Source organism: Ziziphus jujuba, chromosome 9 (genome assembly GCF_031755915.1).
Source record: "Ziziphus jujuba cultivar Dongzao chromosome 9, ASM3175591v1".
Classification (NCBI taxonomy): Eukaryota; Viridiplantae; Streptophyta; class Magnoliopsida; order Rosales; family Rhamnaceae; genus Ziziphus; species Ziziphus jujuba.
Genome location: NC_083387.1, coordinates 21,965,294 through 21,982,476, shown reverse-complemented (window position 1 = coordinate 21,982,476; position 17,183 = coordinate 21,965,294). Strand labels below are relative to the sequence as shown.

The window sequence follows — 17,183 nt, the reverse complement described above, 5'->3', positions numbered from 1 at the left end:
CTACGAGCAAAATTCAGAAGGGAAAATTCAAATGAAAGTTGAAAAGGTAATTTACATATATATATATATATATATATATATATATATATGTTTATACGTATATAGGCCTCTTTAAAAGTGACGGGAACTCTGCCCGCAAAAAATACTTTTTTGACTTTAAAACTTTTTGATTTTTCTCCCAAAAAAAAAAAAAAAAAAAAAGGGAAAAGACTTTTGGTTTTGGCTCACAGGTCACTAAACTTCTAGCTTTTATTTATCTATTTATTTTATGAAGCCTCTTTTTGGCTCGCCAAAATAGCAACTTGTTTACCTACATTTTAGATATCAGAGATCAAGTTACAGCAGATAGAATTATAGAAAGAGAGGTTCGGGCAACTTTTAAGTCTGATTTACCAATGTTATTTTAAAGCACAATAATAATACATATTCTATATTTTCAACTAAAAAAAAAAAAAAGGGGACAGAAAATCACGCTCTGCACTTTCTACAGCATCCAACTCTATGGACAACTCTATGCAGGGTCGAAACTGCCCAGGGAATGAATATATGCTTCCCAATGAGATCAGATAATTAAGATTTTCACTTCTGTGTTTCTTACTTCAGCTTGTCGTTGCGGTCCAATTAGAGGGGACTCGTGTAGAGGTCACAGAAGGCATGGAACATACGTTAATGTCAACAGGGAAGAGGCGGTATTGAAGATCAAGCTCCTGGAAAGTCTTCATCATTTCTTCAACCAAAAGGGATCTTCTCACCCACCTTTCTCCAATATCTTGGAAATTCATTTTATGACCTAGCCACACTGCAAATCTTACCCTATCCAGACCTTCCACATTCATTACTACAATCATTGGTTGAGCACACCAATGCTCCTTCTTGTTCTCGATATAACTGCAAAGGCAAGAAAACGGAAATTAATCACGAAATCAGATGCATACAATACTAATTTACAAGTAGAAGTAAGCATGGAGAATCGCCCCATGCATACCTGGTTATTCTGTGCTTAATGGCAGCAATTTTCTCTGCTGGAGTAGACACATGGATGCAGAATTCAACACCATCTCCCATGTTGGGACTACGGTAATAGTTGTTGATGGGTTTAGTTGAAAGTATGCCGTTCGGGAATACAATCTTCGAATTGTCATACCTTAGAAAAACTGTAGTCAAGATGTTCATTTCTTCTACAACCATCTGAAAGTCATTGGTAAACAAATCACGCCCCAAACACACAAGTGAATGGCAAAGCACAGACGTACAAGAAAAGATGATAAATTACCTCAACTCCATCGATTTCACACCGATCTCCCACGTCAAAAGGATGAACCACAAATAAGAAAATGATTGCTTCAAATACTGTCTTGCATGTGTTTCCAAAAACAAATGCGACAAGGACTAGCTGGGAACTGACAAACACTAGAAATTTGGTGGTGGCAATTCCCAGTATGAGAAGCCATAAAACTACTATAAGGAGAATAATCATTACTTTAACCATTTGATGGAGTTTGTTGACAGCAGTTTTTGTGTCATTCAGCGTCAAGGCAAGCGCTCTTCGCTCCCTAAAGGCATTGACCTGGAACAGATGCATCACATTAGCAAAGTAGTAACTGCCAAATATAAATACAGTTTTATTAAAGCTTAAATTGTAACTGTATGTGGCTGTGTGCACCTTATTGAAGAAAGAGAATTTACAAATGATAAAGACAAATCCATTAAATCTAAACTGATTCCTTTCAAATTTTAGCCAGAGTATATGAAGACTGAACAGAGGGGGAGAGAGAGAGGAACAAAGAGAAATGCAAGAGGGGTTAAGGTGGAAAATATCTAAAATCCCTAACCACACCAGACTAGACCAATTAAGTACGCAAATTGTCACTCATTTGACTTCATTACATTGACCGAGCATATAAGACTTCAAACTCCAAGAATTTACAAATCCAAGACTGTTGTCCACACTAAATCAAATAACGTGATATAACCAGATCCCATATATATCATATTTGTTTCCTACATTTCATGTAGGCTAAGAATATTAAACTAGTCAGAAGATGCAATCTTCTTGTACCAGATTAGGATGTCAAGTTTTAGAATAATGAACAAAGGAGACTTTGTTGCTATATTCTTGACATAGACAAAGTCTAACATAAAAGCCATTTAAAAGCAATTTCCACTTGAAGCTTATTAAACTTTCAACATCCTAAGACAAATACAAGAATTGTGCCATACGATCATTTTTTAAGAAACAAATTGAGCAAAATCACTTGGTGCCTCGTTCTTACCACCCAGTTCTTCAAGGAAGTTTTGCTGATTTTTCCACTCTCAGATGCCCCTTCAAAGAGACTCATGGTCCTCAAAGCCTCGTCATCTCGCAAAAAACGTGTTAAATCTTGTACGTAAATATTCCTGCCAAAGAATACAGTTAACAAAGTTGTTTAGATGAGGAAACAGTCAAATGAAAATAATTACTACATTAAAAAGAAGAGTAGGATCAAAAGCAGAGTTCAATTGGGTGGGAGACAATCAGTCAAAAAAGATATTATAAACATACGAAACAAACTTTCAGATCAAAATAGTGATATTCTCATGTCGGGTCCAAATAAAGAAAATGAGATGTAAGCATGCAAGAAAATTGTACTCATTCTATGGAGTATATAGACCAGAAGGTTTGGTACATAATATTTTGTCACCTCCTGCTTTCCAACTATTAACAAATTCAGTTGATTGCACTGAACACGATAACATGGTAACACCGGAAATGGGGAAAGGATGCTGGGAATATTTTATTTCTTACATACTAAATATACACACTACTAGCGGCGTATAATACATGTATATGTCTAGTCTAACCAGACACTTCAATTAACCAATGATCTTTAATTACAATTACAAAAGTTGAGACTCAAACAGAGACCAAATATATATATATATATATAGGAAATAAATAAACTACCAAATTCATGCACTAGTATTGAATTTCATTCCACACAAAATTTAAATCAAAATACGGATCAGAACCTTTGGCCATCAACTCAATTTGAGCTTATCAATAAACTGAAGTTTGTCATATTTAGTATGCTACACAACGTACTAAGTATACGAACAAAGATTCTCAAAGAACAGCTAGAACCCTGTATAAAGTACGTTGAGCCCTAATACATGTATGATTATGCAGATTACCAGTGGTGATACTAAGCTTTAAAGGCAACGACACAAGGACTTACACTCTAAATAACCAATCTTGGGTGTGTCATGGAGCTGATACAGTATATACGTATATATGTATCCATGGATTGGGATGTCCCTTGTGGTTACAAATTCTATCAAAATTTGGCTGAAAAAATTGATCAAGTACGCGTAACACAACAGATAGCATTGGTGGGATGGGAGGAAGATAAGTTACAAGGCAAACAATAACTATTATAATTACACCAACTTAAGGCAATTAATAGAGCAACTATATTGAAAAGAACTAAGAAGCTTACTTTGACCCATGCCCAGCCACATTCTGAAATATCTTTTTAGCTGCAGCCTTTGCCTCAACTTCACTTATGATCTGGGTTGCTTTCTCATCGCCACGGGTGGAATCCTCAATCTGCTCATCCAGTGTAGTGAGAGAACCATGACGAACTATATTCATTAGCCTCTTCATATTCCAAGCAGACACATTCTTAGGATTCAGCTTGTGCAAGTGATCAACTGTTATCCCATCATCTAGCTTCTGGTTCAATGGTTGAGAAAAGTTAATGCTCCTTCTAGGACTTCTCGGCAAACCTCCACTCCCAATCACCCTTCTACTTTTGGCTGTTGGGAAAGCAGCATTCTTGAGATCAGGAGGGATAGTAGCCCCAGCATTCGGTAGCTTCCTAACCTCATCCACAAGCCTCTCATCCTCTTTCTCTGTTCTCTTTATCTCAATCAATGGCGGACCCGAAAGGGTTTCGATTACATACTGATAGAAAAGAGACTCCTGAATCCGATCAAAGTATTTAATAACATGGAAAGAAGAAGCTAGAACTTTAACAATCAGGGTCTTCACCAACCAAACAAAGGTACCCGCCAACAAACACACCAAGACTTTAGTGACATATTTAAGTTTATCACTCTTGGTCACTCTCTCAACCTTTTCATCAAACAGCAAGTGCCATGCCAGCAAAACAAGACCCAGCCAAAGGCAATTCTGAACAGCTTTCCGAAGCCCGTAAACAAAATACAAAACCCTCTTCCGCAGAAGGAAATTCCTTTCTATAAAGAACACCACCATCCGGACCCCCCACCCGGAAACCAAACGCCCACAAATCAATACCAAAAGCAAGACTTCCCATTTCCACAGCTTCAATTTCCACAAGTTCTTACGCCTCAAAAAGGGTATAGAGAGAGTGCAGACGAATCCTCCAATGATCACAATCAAACTCAGCCATTGAAGCAGTGTCAATGCGCTTAGATTAGCTTTCTTGCACTCATCCGGTAAATCATCTTCCCAGGAGAGGTCATCGTCCTCGTCATCCAAAGGCCATTTACCCAGCATCGCGGATCTAAGGTGCCCCGATCTCATCATCTGACCCGATTTCGGAACCCGACCCGCTTCATTTTCGGGTTCCACCGGCGTGTCCATCAGTCTAGACTTGGTTCTCTTCAGCTTTAACAAACTGGACTTGTTCTGAAACGAAAGCTCGCGCTCAAACTCTGCGTTTGACGTACACCTCACGACCTCATTGTCACCATTACCTCTACCACTACCACCCCTGCTATCCTCCTCGGTGGAGTCCTTATTCCGGCGACGTACCGACTCGCTGAGACCAATCTCGACGTCGTCATTCGAAGCTGCCGCCGCCGTCGTCGGGTGGAACGAAACCTTGAGCTCCTTCGACTGACTGAAAGATCTCCTCTTCGCCGGAGACTCTGCGAGCGGCGGCAAATTCCTCTCGTGGCGGAGCTCAGCCATCTCCAAATTTATATCCAACGACATGTCGCCGGACGACTTCTGCTTATGCAAAAACTGACCGATAAGGTTCGACGGCGGATCCTCCGGTGATGCCGAGGCCGACGACGACTGACCTGGTTGAACGAAACGAAAATCGTCTTTATTACCGTCCCTCACATTGTTGTCATCCTCTTTCCAGAAATCGGAGCTTGAACCCAGCCATATCTTCGACTGCTGCTCCATGTTTCTACTACTGGTTGAAGAATCGCCGTCGCCTATTTTGACGATATCCTCCGGCCGGTTATTGGAATCGCCGGCGACGGTGGCAGAGGACCTTGAATCTAGATGCTGCTGAGGATGATGCTCCGCTATCTCTACGTCCTGATAAAAAAGAATGGGAAGCGGCTATGGTGGTCGTTACCTATGCCAACACCGATCTTTAACATTTGCTTATAAGAACTATTTGATTTAAACGATTTCCTTACCTTGTTGTCACTCCCTATGTTTTACCAATTTTGCATGTCTTTATACTTTAGAGATTACGTGCAAACAATCTCTTATATGCATTTTAGTTTTGTTGCAATATTACCTGTTCTATACACGTATTCGTTTGAACATTTTCACATATGAATTGTCTTATTTTCATGTAAATTAATAAAATTAATTAAATTGTAATATGAACATGAGTACATTCTCACAGTCTCAATTTATACTTTTCGTCCAATAAAATAAAAGTCTTAATTTATATTTGAAAATTTCAAAAGTTTTTTTTTTTTTTTTTTGATAAATGATAATTTGAAAAGATTATGTATAAAACGGATAGCATTGCAATATATGTTCTACTATAAATTTATAAAAGAGAAAATTTCATTGATACTTTTTTAATTTTATCATTATTTCATTTAAATAATACGCTTTTTAAAATCATTATTCATCTTTTTTTTTCAGTTTTTTAAAATTATCAAAAGAGACTATTTTATCAGTTTTTATCAATGTTTATCAGTTAATTTTAATAATTAATAAAAATTATATTTTTCAACGTTATTCAATTATAAATTATAGATTTTTAACTTTTTTTATCTTTAACTATTAAATTTAATAGGTAAAAAGGAAAAAAAATTAGTAAATGAATCTATTTTAATATATATATATATATATATAACTAAAAAAATATTAATAATAATTTTTTAAAAATATAAAATCAAACTAAAATAATAACAAATCTGTAAAGGTGTAAATAAAAGTTTCCTACTTTTAAAATACAAAACACATCAACAAGCATCAATAATTGAGTGTGAATATAAATTGAAAAACTTGTATTAAGCTGGTCATGGTAATGATTAGACTTTAAATATATCCTACAATTAGTTTGAACTTTAATGCAGGCATTTACTATTTATTTATTATTATTATTATTATTTTTTTACTAAATATTAGATTGAATAGTTTAGTGAACAAAATAATTGAGTTATGGATGTAAAAAAAGTTAATATAGAAAATAAGAAAATTACTTTATCACTCCCTATATTTTACCAAATTTGCATATAAATGTTTAATTATATTTTGGAAATTACGTCATAATTTGTTTTTTTTTTTTTGCAATATCACCTATTTTATACATGTATTTTTTTTTTTTAACATTTTCACATATGAATTGTCTTATTTTCATGTAAATAGAATTAGTTAAATTATAATTTGACATTACTACATTTTCATAGCTAGTCTCAAAATAATAGGCTGTCAATTTATATGTGAACATTTCAAAAGATTACGTATAAAATGGATGGCATCACAATATAAATAAAATGGGACAGTTCTACTCTAAATTTTAAAAATACAAAGATATCTACAAGTATCGCAAATTGAATGTAACTATAGTTTTCACTATATCAAAAGAAAAAAAAAAAAAAAAAAGAATGAAATTTACATGCTACTTTTCGTCCAGTTTTTTAATACAAATTCTTTGTTTTTTTTTTTTTTTTTTTACTGATAAATGGTAATATCTCAATGGAATCCAATTTCACAGAATTTTTTTTAAAAATATTTTTTATTGTTTTGATCAAGAACAAGATAAGCTGCCTATTTTTTCTTTATTTTTTTTCGAAAAACATATATTAGACAATGGGTTTTAAAAATTTTGATTCTATTGAGTGAACATATTTCCTAATTATTAAATCTTCATTTTTCTTCGAGAATGTTTTCGTATTTTTGTTTGTTTAATATCAAATGTTTTTCAGTGAGATCAGATAAACTTTCCGTTCCAGAAGGTCCCTGCACGTCTATGTCTTTTTATAAGAAGGGTCCCTCCACTTCTTGTTTTGGGATAGAAGACAAAGAAACGTTCAGGTGTCCCACTTTTGGCAGTTCCGTGCGTGTTTTCTATGTAAACATTACTACTCCAGTTGCCGTTGCTCAGGCTTCCACTATATTCTATCATAATGGTATTCATGACTATTATTACCTTAAATTCACAAATCTATGACCGAGAAACGACAAGATATTCTTGTACACTTATTTTGGATTTATTGTATTTTAATATTCTTTCGTTTTAAAAAGTTACATTTTTTATTTTCAAGTTTTAAATATTATAGTTTAGATTTTTAAATTTAAATTTATTGCAGTTTTATATGATTGATGGTAATAGATAATAATGATTAAAAGGTTCTATCTTAAATAACTCCTTATGATCAATATTAAAATGCAATATGGTTCAAATATGAGACGCATCTTTGTTTTTTTTATGCAAGCCCTCTAATCTTATTTCTTACAGTCTAGGCGATCTACTTTCAAATATTTGAATTTTAGTATCCTCCATCTGCCATATGTCATTAGCCAAAAATTGGATTTTATTAAAATATAATAAATTAAAATTTAAGGGACTTAATTGTAACATTTTAAATTTGATGGGTTGAATGTGTAATTTTCCAAAACTAATGGTATTAAAATGTTAAAAAAAAACATTTTATTTTATTTTATATTTTAATATGAAATATGGAAATTTGAATTCATAATTATTAGATAAGAAAACAATTGTTAGAGAGACGATAGTATAATTTTTTTATATATGAAAGCATTTTTATTTTTATTTTTATCGTCCTACTATAGGAAAAGGCTTAATTATTTGCTACGTTACAAATTCAATATGATCCTTCTTCTTCTTCTTTTTTTTTGTTTTTTTTTTTTGTTTTAGGACAAATAAATATGATTCATGATTCTACAATTTCCCAAAAAATGTGTTTTTTTTTAATTAATATGAAAAGGAAAATTTTTTTATATTATTATTATATAAATAATATGATATAATAAGTTAATAATAATTTTCTATTATATTAAAATGGAAGATTTATAAGATTATGAACCCTGAATGATGCGAAATAAAAAAGGATAAGATAAGTGAATAATATACTATGGCTGACAACTAGCGGTGAACCAATGGCATATTGCCAGGTTAAATGTGGATGTGTATAAAGTATTGACAGATTATTTTACTGACGAAGGCTATCTAATATCTAATCTTATATTATTTTAGTGTGAAATGGTGATATTTCAAATATAAAATAGACATTTTTTTAACAACAGAAGACTTTTCAAAGGAACTAGCTTAGGGTTTTTAATCTTAGAGTTAAACATGTTGCAATAGAAACAATTTTAGGATGAGTGATTTCCTGGAAAATCTGAACAAATAAACTCATTTGCTTTTAAGCGAAATGTCGTAAAGTAAGTAACCTCCTAGAAAGTCTAAACAAGAAAAATCATATACTTTCTGGAATATTATGATTAGATGAGAAACAATATTGATCAGCAGGATGGATAACTTTTTGGAAAATTTAAACAAAAAAATCTCATATATTTTTGGAAGTTTGAATAATAATAATAAAAAAAACTTTTTACACTTTGAAATACATTGGATAAATGGTAAATATTTGCGTGTGACTCAGCCTTATTACTTTTGTTATTAATTGAAAATCAAGAACCTTGTTTGGAAAAAAAAAAAAAATCTAGACTTCCCTGGTTAAGTTAGGTTTGATTTCATTAAATGAGAGGGCTTTTTTTTTTTTTTTTTTTATTTTTTTTAGTTAGGTTTGATTTCATTAAATGAGACGCATCTTTGTTTTTTTTTAAGCACCAGCGGCGGGCCGAGTGGCAGTACTTCCCCCCAAATTTGTTTCTTTCTTATTTTATTTTTCAAAATTTTCATTTAATTTACCAACTTACCCTGTATAGCCTAATTGTGCCTCTCTTCTACACTTGGTTTTGGGTAATTTCCTCACACCTAAGTGCTTTTGGTTTAAATTTTATTATTTTTCTAATTGTTTTTTGTGTTTTAGAATTTTTTATCATTTACATACACCATTATCATTTTCAATTTTTGCATATTTCTCTTTAATTTTCTTATTATCTACTTTCTAATATTTTTTTTTTATCTCACTTATCTAAAATTTTGTTACACTTTTCGATTTTATACTTATTAGCAATTTCTTAGTTATATCACACTTTTTAATTACAGCTTAATATAAAAATATATTTATAATTAAGACTTGAAATGTACTATATAATATTTATTTAATTATTCTTTGTTTTGTTGTAATCACATACAAATTTATGTAAACTTTTGGTTTTAATGAAAATCTTCTTTTATTATTTTTTAATTTTTTAATTTCTTTTTGTAAGAAATTTTATATATTTAAAATATATTAAAATTTGGAATAGCTCTGGAGAGATATTTATAAATAAAACATTTATTCCATAACCATTGAAGGATCACGTTCAAACATATGCAAGGGTTTTGTTAGCACTTAAATTACACCCCCATATATATATATATATATATATATATAAAATTCTACGGTGCTGACAGTCCGCATTAATATTGACGATAATTTTTAAAAAAAAACTATAAATACTCATTTCTATGTGATAATATTAACAAGGATTACTTCAAAAATCATTGTCAATACTGAGGTCCGAATGGTAAAAACGTACGGACATATGGACCATAGACGGACTCTATATATATATTTCTAAAAAAAATTGCTTTAGTGAATATCCTAATTATTTGGACTTTAAAATAATTAAAATTGTTTCATTTTAACTTATGTAATTATTTCTTCAAACCACATTAAAAACAATTGAATTATGTTTGTATCATATTGTGTTTGTGTGCAAGCTAAACACAACTCATTAAGCTCTCGTTTAGAAATAGATAAATCCAAACACATTTGTTAAGTTATCTTATAATTTGTTATTTGACCATTTAACTCATTAAAAATCTATACAAATTTGAAAATTCAAATTTGACTTATGTTTCAAATAATAAAATATATATAATTTTAAAACTTGCAAATACACTTGTTTATTTTTAAATTTTTAAAAAATTAAATTAAAAAAGAACATATAAATACATGTTTGAAATAATAAACTAAGTTTTTTTTTTTTTAGTTTTTTAAAAACTTGCATAAATACCTAATTTTTTTTTAATGTTATAAAAACTTGCATAGATACAAAAATAACCATCATTAATGAATATAATGAATTTATCGTATTTTATCTGTTAAAATGAATTAATTTATTTGATTTTATTGGGTGATATTGAAATAAATCTAAAGTAATATTATTAACCAAAACTTACAAATTATTGTGCACACTCATGCTGTGTTATCATGTCTCGTATTATCATGTCTTGTGATACTCTATTAGACCTAATCTTACAAAATTAACTAGTTAAGCTCAATAAAATTATATAGGCATATCATAAAAATTTTAATATTCTTTATCAATACCTATTTTATCTCTAATTTTGCTTTAGAGTTAGTTGTCAACAACATAGAATAACTTTTGAAATGAACGAGCGATGATATTAAACTTAAAAATTATTGTACATATTTATATTGTGTTATTATGTCTTATGATATTTTATCAGATCTAATCTCACAAAATTAACCAGTTAAGCTCAATCAAATTATACAGGCTATCATAAAAAAAATTAATATTCTTTATCAATACTCGTTTTGTCTCTAATTTTGCGTTAGAGTTAGTTGTCAACAACGTGGAATAACTTTTAAAACAAACAAGATGTGATATTTTCAAACTTCAAATGCTGGTTAAACCATTTACATGGCAATATTCCAACACTCCGACATCTCTTTGCATTTCTAAGGGAATCTTGAATAGTAAATAACATTATTAATTGGCATTCTAGTTTTTAAAATGTAACATAGGTTTTAAATGCTAAAATTTTGTCAAATAGGAAAGATTCATTTTTATCGATTAAACATAAAATTATAATATTAAAATGACAAATGAAGATGGGGCCCATATGTTTTATTGCTATGAGTTCCCATGCTAAATACTTAGGATAAATTTGGCATTGCAAAAACTTTTTATTGTCAAAATTTAGCGTGGTTTAACAAAGGTACCAAAAGAGAGATCCGTACAAAATTTAGCAATGATATGCCTAAATAACATGTGTCTTGCATGTTATTTAGTGATTTCGGAACCCGACCCGCTCGATGTTCGGGTTCCTCCGGCGGGTCGATCTGTCTAGACCTGGTTCTCTTCAGCCTTAACAAATTGGACTTGTTCTGAAACGAAACCTCGCCCTCAAACTCTGCGTTTGACGTACACCTCACGACCTCATCGTCACCATTACCTCTACCACTACCACCCCTGCTATCCCCCTCCGTGGAGTCCTTATTCCGGCGACGTACCGACTCACTGAGACCAATCTCGACGTCGTCATTCGAAGCCGCCGCCGTCGTCGCCGGGTGGAACGAAACCTTGAGCTCCTTCGACTGGCTGAAAGAGCTCCTTTTTGACCGGAGACTCTGCGAGCGGAGGCAAATTTCGCTCGTGGCGGTGCTCAGCCATCTCCAAATCCATAACCAACGACGTGTCACCGGACTACTTCTGCTTATGCAAAAACTGATCGATAAGAATCGATGGCGTATCCTCCGCGAAGCCGATGCCGCCGCCGACGACGACTGACCTAGTTGAACGAAATGAAAATCGTCTTTATTACCATCCCTCACATTGTTGTCATCCTCTTTCCAGAAATCGTAGCTTGAACCCCGCCATATCTTCGATTGCTGCTGCTCCATGTTTCTACTACTGGTTGAAGAATCGTCGTCGTCTATTTTGACGACAACCTCCCGCCGGTTATTGGAATCACCGACGACGGCGATGGAGGACATTGAATTTAGATGCTGCTGAGGATGATGCTCTGCTACAGCTACGTCCTGATAAAAAAGAATGGGAAGCGGCTATGGTGGTCGTTGCCTATGCCACCACCGATCTTTAACATTTGCTTATGAGAACCATGTGATTTAAACGATTTCTTCGACGAGAAATCCATGAGATAGGGATTGTAGGATAAAAAATTATTAATTATAAAAATTTTAATAAATAAATAAATAAAATTGTTGCAGAGATTGCGAAATTGTTATGGAAACTATACTACATAAGAATAAAGAAATAAGGAAAAAGTTGTGTTTGGAATCAAAGAAAATAATAAATTAAAAAGGAACAAAAAAATGATCTTAGGTTTTGAAATCTTTTATAGTTTCTTTGTTGCAGCAGGGAAATTAGGTTGACGCGCGTCCGGCAACTAGAAGAAACGTGGGTAGGTAAGAGACGAAGACAGAGTGAGAGTGTGCCAACAGAGACAACAAGTGGCGCCGATAATAGTGGGAAATAAAGAAAGAAAACAAAATAAGGAAAAGGAATTTCAATATTAAATAAGTATTAATGACCCTACTAATACGAATAGAATTTAGATGACAAATATTAAAGGAACCTCTATATACTGTATAATAATTTAATTAGCTATCTTTAAAAAAATTTAGTTTTTTATATTAGGTTTTTAATATATACAAATAAAAATAAATTGCATATCTTTTATTTTAATCATTTACCAAACACGTTTTTAAACTCTAAAATTATAAAATTAAATTTAACATTTTTATTTTGCAAAATTTTTTTAGAAAACATAATCAAACAGACTTTTATAATGCAATTTTTCTTAATATTGAAAAGCACATTCTTAAATGTTTTATAAGACATTACTAAACAATACCTTATCATGCAACTTTTCTTAAAATTGGAAATCAAATTCTTCATGGATATCCATATTTTTCTATTACAGTAGATTATCCAAGCACTTGAAATGCTTAATTTCCCAAAAATCTAGCTGTCCGCTAGCTTGACACAACCAAATGAAGAGGACAAAGTTTTAAAACATCCAAAAAAAAAAAAAAAATTAAGAGGAGAAATTTCTAATGCTTTTGGAAGTTGGTATTCCTAATTCGCAGAAGCATGTAGAGTCCATACTACTGTGAGTTATGAGTGCCAATTTTCGGGATATAAACCATTTTTACAATTAAAAAACGGCTATTTTTTATTATTATTATTATTATTATTATTATTTTTAACTACGTTCTTTTGTCATGGAGGATATAGCTATTCACTTATTTTTAACGGGTAAGACGCTTCTAGAGGGTGCTTTAAGAAACAAATGACAGCCTAAAATAAAGTTAAAGTGAGCAATTCCGTCAAAGCAAAAAATAAAACAGTTAGCAATAAAATCTGTCATCTTATTGTGTTTTCATATTAATGTGAAAAATGGAGAAATCACAATTATTTAAAACAAAATTTATTATGACAATTACAATGACATCTTTTTGCTTAAATTATGATAATCAATTTAATTCTCTATCCTTTAAAGAGCCTTATTTCTCACTAAAGAATATTGAGTCGGGAAACACCACCACGATGTCATTATTAATTATTAAAAAAATAATTCGAGTTTTAATTAAATTGATTGAATAGATTATAATGTGCACTTAAGAACTACTTGAGTAAAAACTTAACACTAAATACAATTGTGTATTAAAAAAAAGAAAAAACCACATATAAACATTTAAAATATAACTTTGTATGTAGAAAATATTTTACCCAAGATGATTATAACATCATAATAAGAGAGGTAATATATATATATATATATATAAACCCAAATCTGTGACTTAAATTTGTAATTTTACTTTCAATTTTTAATGTTTTACAGACTTTAAATTCTTTTAATTGCAATGCACATCATCATAGTTGGATATTCATTGTATTTACTTTGATCATATGGATTTCTTTTTTTGTTAATGTTAATTACGAACAAAATGGGCTGTAGTTTAAGTAGTAATAATGAACAGCTGTGACAAGTAGTAAAATTTTTAACACAAACATAGACGTAAACCTCCTCGAGCAGACCAGTACTTGACCTCCTCAAGCTTAGTGCACAAGGTTCAGCCTGTATACCATACGATCTTCGAGTGAAAAAAATGACACGCATGCTAAGTGTTACAATCTTACATTTTATGCAGTGGATATAAATCGTGCGGTGCCAAAATTTTTTGATTGAGGTCAGCTTTTTCACTATCTGAGTTTATATATTGATCTATCTGATACTAATTGTATGTCCTTGAGCTTACCAGTGAAAACTATTCTTGCAAGTCTCGTACGTAAGCGACTATGATTGCTTCCAAAACTTAATTATTTTTGTTCTATGAAATGCTATCAGACAAAAGTGCCACAAAATAAAAGCATTTAGAAAAAAAAAATAATTACTACTAAATACATTTCATTTGTCCATATGACAATTTAATTTATAAATCATTTTAAATAAATCAATTCATTTAGATTTCCATGATCATTATAACTAACGATGATAAATAGTAATATATATATTTTTTTAAATAGAGTGATTAACAATCATAAAATCATTTATCATTGTTTTAAATTTTTAATTTAAATCTCTATATCTCCATCTTTAAAAAAAAAAAATCATATTTCAGCCAATGCAAATAAATAAATAAATTTGGGTATATGCCGTGGTATACATGGTGATATAACAGTAAAAAAACTCAAATTTGTATGGAATATATTTTATGAATAATAAGCATATATAATGTATAGATATTCGAATAATGATAGAGGAATAAGCATATTTAATATATAGACATTCGAATAATGGTAGAGGATTAAGTGAGAAAGTTGATTCAATTTATAGATCCTTACATTCACATATCGGTAGAAGACACTAAGAAGGATAAATTATTATAAATAATAATAATAATAATAATAATAATAATAATGCTAAAAGTATCATCTTATCTTCTAAAATATATATATATATATATATATATATATATTTAGTAATAACTATTACTTTAAAGATTCACATGTCCATTTATAGATTACACTGATATATTTATCAATTAAATAGTGATTATATACTTTTGATAGATATGCTGGTGGCTGGGTGGCTGTCTTTGGTTGTAATCATGAAAAATTGTCCCTACGTGACGTATAGATGTGATAGCGAGATATATGGCAATTCGTGTCATCTTTTTCTACCATAAATTATATATATATATATATATATATTTAAAAGAAATAATTTGAACGAGAAAAACTTCTGCTGCAATGCTATGCTAACAGATCAAATAAATTTTGTAAAAGATAAAAAAAAAAACTTTTTTTCTCTCCCAAGTTGGAAGATGCCACATTAGATTGCCTTACATTTTGGAATGCCAAATGATGAGCAGTTATGCAAAGAGGAGATCGATCCCTCCTAGCTTTAGGATTAATCAGAAAATCCTGATCTCAATGGGTAGGCCCAGCATTCTATGTCAGTAACATTCAGAATGAGTATGAGGAAAGAAAAGGTTGATCATTATTATAGAAAACTAAACGAATGTCTTCAAGATATAAGGTATCCAGTACCAAGAAAAGATAAACTCTCGAAAAGAATGCATGGAGCTAAAATCTTCTCAAAGTTCGACGTGAAATTAGGATTCTAGCAGATTGACATTGCAGAAGAAAATAGGCACAAAACAGCCTTCATAGTTCCCCATGGACACTGGAAATGGAATGTTATACAGTTTGGATTAAAGAATGCTCCATCAGAGTTCCAACATCGTATGGATAAAGTTTATGCTCCACTTAAAGAACATTATTTAGTATACATAGACGATGTTCTTATCTTCAACAAAAGTGTAGAAGAGCATAAGCAACATCTTAGAAGGTTTCAGGAGCTAACATTTGAATATGGGTTAGCCCTATTCGAAACAAAAATGACGATAGGCATAATTGATGTAGATTTTCTTGGTTTAAAGATCAAATAAGGAAAAATAGTTCCTCAAGATCATATCACCAAAAAAGCCAAGGAGTTCCCGGATGAATTAAAAAGAAGGAAGCAAATCCAACAATTTCTAAAAACAATCAATTATGCTTCAGCACACATCCCACATCTCTCTTTCATCACTTCAAAGATTCCTAATCCCTAGCTAGTTAGATGGGTTGAATGGCTATCCAAATATAAGTATTCTATAAGATACATAGAAGGAAAAAATAATATACTTGGAGATTACTTATCCAGACTATTGGACGAACAAGAAATGTCCATAATAATGATAGCTGGCAGCAGCAGTCTAGATACTAATGGAGAGAACTATCTTCTTAGGTCCTAAGAACCTAAAATGCAGACCCAAGATCCAAACATTTGGCAGAATCTCCCTGGAGAATTAAAAGAGAAGATTTCTTCAAATTTAAAGCGAAAGCACATCAGCAAAAGGGAGTCATTCAAGATTAACATCTTATTGGGAAAATGCATGCTTGAACTCTCTAATTATTTCACCAACATGATTCCTCTTCAAACAAATTACGTATTTCAGTATCTCCCAACAAGGAATAGAAGACAAAAAATTGGTTTCAAAGAGATTTGACACATCTACAAAAGTTATTCAAGACGGTATTCTTGGATTTTGATAACTTGGCTATGATCAATGGGATAGTCATTAATAAAGCTATGATGGTCATCATCAAGCAAAATGAAATATGGAATAATATAATTCCTTCTTTGATTATTCTAATATTTCATGATCATCCTTTTAAGGGAAGTTTCAGATGGATCGACATAGGAGGTTTTCAAGAATGCATGACAATGCAAAAAATCCTTGGAGAAATCTATGAATGCCCTCCTTTTGATGCACAATGCAAAACTCCTCCAACCTCTCTTGCCACTCCAACAACTCAACTATATCTTGAAAAGCAGGACTGCCTAGTGAGAAGGATAGAACCATGTCCATCTAAACCTCATGATGATCAATTCTATCCCGATGCTAACTAGCAAGAAGCGTGGTGGATTTGGACAAGACTTTGACAAGACATAAAGTATTTAATAAAAAATCTTATATAGTATGTATCATAAATATGTGCC

At 31.4% G+C, this 17,183-nt stretch overlaps 1 protein-coding gene across 1 annotated transcript; it reads right to left on the bottom strand.

The window, feature by feature from the left end:
- Window positions 1-285: 285 nt before the first annotated feature.
- On the bottom strand, window positions 286-12,120 carry LOC125424095 (mechanosensitive ion channel protein 6). Its single transcript, XM_048480460.2, has 6 exons — window positions 11,314-12,120; window positions 3,477-5,320; window positions 2,274-2,397; window positions 1,274-1,567; window positions 986-1,188; window positions 286-888 (listed from the first exon to the last, which is right to left on the bottom strand). The coding sequence occupies exons 1-6, from the start codon at window positions 12,103-12,105 to the stop codon at window positions 600-602; spliced, it is 3,546 nt and encodes a 1,181-aa protein (XP_048336417.2). The 5' UTR covers window positions 12,106-12,120; the 3' UTR covers window positions 286-599.
- Window positions 12,121-17,183: the final 5,063 nt, after the last annotated feature.

Excerpts from the sequence above, each read along its gene's own strand:
- LOC125424095 (XM_048480460.2), bottom strand. The coding sequence starts at position 12,105 with ATGTCCTCCATCGCCGTCGTCGGTGATTCCAATAACCGGCGGGAGGTT. Across the intron at positions 2,398-3,476 it reads GTGGCTGGGCATGGGTCAAA|GAATATTTACGTACAAGATT; the intron begins GTAAGCTTCTTA and ends ATTCTTTGGCAG. Across the intron at positions 889-985 it reads ATTAAGCACAGAATAACCAG|TTATATCGAGAACAAGAAGG; the intron begins GTATGCATGGGG and ends TTGCCTTTGCAG.